The sequence below is a fragment of the Cystoisospora suis genome, assembly GCF_002600585.1.
Source record: "Cystoisospora suis strain Wien I chromosome Unknown contig_3359, whole genome shotgun sequence".
Lineage (NCBI taxonomy): Eukaryota > Apicomplexa > Conoidasida > Eucoccidiorida > Sarcocystidae > Cystoisospora > Cystoisospora suis.
This window is the reverse complement of record NW_027156154.1, coordinates 53,662-56,092: the sequence shown is the minus strand read 5'-3', so window position 1 is coordinate 56,092 and position 2,431 is coordinate 53,662. Positions and strand designations below refer to the sequence as shown.

General features: G+C 43.0%; 1 protein-coding gene across 1 annotated transcript; it reads left to right on the top strand.

Moving 5' to 3' along the window:
- Positions 1-941: 941 nt before the first annotated feature.
- On the top strand, positions 942-2,431 carry CSUI_006593 (uncharacterized protein; the record flags this gene model as incomplete). The annotated part of the gene is made up of 1 exon (XM_068066749.1): positions 942-2,431. A coding segment is annotated over exon 1 (150 nt), but the record flags the coding sequence as incomplete, so codon positions are not given.

Below are 2,431 nucleotides of genomic sequence, written 5' to 3'. Positions count from 1 at the left end.
GCGCTGGCACTCCATGTCGGGTGCACCAACACGGCGCTGCAACCACTCCATGCCGGGGGTCCACCACGGCTGTCGTTCTCGTCTTGTATACTTACACCATGCTAGTAGTCCGTGTCGGCTGGCCGTACATCGCGGTAGTAATCTGTGTCGGTGTACGTATACCACGACCGCAGGCGATGTCGGGTGCACACAGACAATACTCCCGAGAGTAGCCCAGTACACCATTCTAGTAATCCACGTCGGGCGCGCATACACAGGTCAGCAAACCTTTTGCCGGGAGATCATACACAGGGCTGACTGACAGTGCCGCGTGTATGCGCACCCTTTAATGGTTCAGGTGGCGTGTGCGTACACTACTGCACAGACTCTCACCTCCAATTTTAGGGTAAGTTAAATTCGAGACTTCAATTTCTTTCCAAAACTTATCTCTTATTATTTTGCTCCTCTCCTGCCATGCGAGAGAGAGACCACAACGCATGCCCTCTTTCGATAAGAGAAAAAGGAAAAGGAGAGAGACAGCAAAACAAGAAGGTAGGCCTTGTGCATGTGTTTAGATGTGTGTTGGGTTCTAAGTTGGCAAGTCTATTCCCGTATGAGTCTCAAGGAACGGTATGGGAAGAAATCGTGCTCAGCAGCACTCTTCTTCATTGGGAAAGCCACTTTCTTTGTTTGTTAATTGCCGTGCATAAAAACAGAGAACAGAACAAGAGGAGGAAGCAAGAGGAAAACAGAGGGAGAGAAACAGAGGACTAAGGAGGAGTGGTTTGCTCTTCAAACTGGTCCTGTAGCGGCCGGCAACTGGAGTCACCCGTTTATAAGCCGTGCCAGTCAATATGTACTAGTAGGGGGGTGGTGGTAGTCACATGATGTATATATCTAGCAAGTATACGTAATGAATTTTTCCAAGCTGAGAGAGGATGTTTTCTTTTTTTGTTGTGTCGGGTTGTTGTTATGGGTATTGTATGATGGATGGATTTACTTCTTCTTTGGTAAATTGATGTGTCTGTTCTTGCTCGTTTTCACTTTTCACCATCTTTTCGTTTTTTCTCTTCTCAGCGTCAAGAGTGAGAAGAAGAGAGAAAGAAGAGAAACATAGATAGCAGCAGCATTACGGGTTCAAAGCCATCAATACTTTTTTAGAGAGAAGAGTAAATCGTACACATAGAAGAAGAAGGTTTCGACAACGGACAACATCAGTCGCCATCATCCTCCTTCTTCACCTTCTTCTTTCTTTTTCTTGACGAGGATACTTTTCTTCTCCTTTTTTACACTTTTCTTCTTTTCTTCTCATTAAACCTTTTTCATTTCCTCTTCTTCTGTTACCTTTCGTTTGCGTCAACAGAGAAGAGAGAACAACGTTGATGTTTTCCATCCTCGTCGTCGTCATCATCATCTGCATTGGTGTTCTCCTTCCTCCTCTTTAAGATTCAAACCCGTCGTCACTTGCATACACAAATTCGTTCCTTCTTTTATCTTCTTTTCATTGAAATCCCAGTTAAAGAAACAAAAACGCTCTTTCTTTTTCTTCTTTATCCTTCTCTTTCTCTCCTTGATTCTCCATCACTCAATCACCACTCAGTCAAAATTGTCTAAAGCGAATGGCCAATTCGTTTTTGAAGTAAAAAGTGAAGAAGTCTCGCCGTTTTCTCTTTTCTTCCCCTTCTTTTTCTTCAATTCTTTCTCTCTTCAACTCCATGTTAAGAAGGATACGCTCATCCCCCCCCTCTCCCCTCAATACAGCATAGAAACAAACAAGACATCGACGGCATCCAAAAAACAGCTTCTTCTCTCTTTCTTTCTCTCCCTTCTTTCTTTCTCTCCCTTCCACACGGTTTTATTTTCTCTTCTTCTCATCTTGTTTGTTCGGAACAACTACAGACATATATATATATATATATACAGTCAGTCAAAAAAAAAGCCATTCCTCTCTTCTTTCTTCTTTCTCGTATTCACTCATTCATTTAGATACGCTCACTGTAGTCAGTTATTCTCAAGAGAAGGAAGGTCTCGAGACAACTCTATCTACTTCATATGCATCATCTCTCTCATTCATTCTCGATCTCCTTTCGGTGTTCTTGTCTTTCTTTCTCTTGTTCTCTCCTTTCCTTTCATGAGGGGGAGGAGAAGAACTCTTGAATGAATGTCCGTGAAGGAAGTGAATAAACAGACTTTTTTCCTTTCTCGATGATTGACCACTTCATCGAGTACTGCTTTTGTCAAGAAACCAAAAAGGACTCAAAAGATTGAGTGAGGACAACAGGAAGGGGCCTTTTCTTTCTGCATGAGGGGCAAGTACGCTCTTCTACTTGTTCTTCCTGGGGGATTGCTCCGTATACCTACATACATGCGTCGACACATAGAGTCATTCATTCCTTCTTTGTTGTTAGGCAAGAGAAGGACACATTTTCGAGAAAGAGAGAGAGAGAAAGGG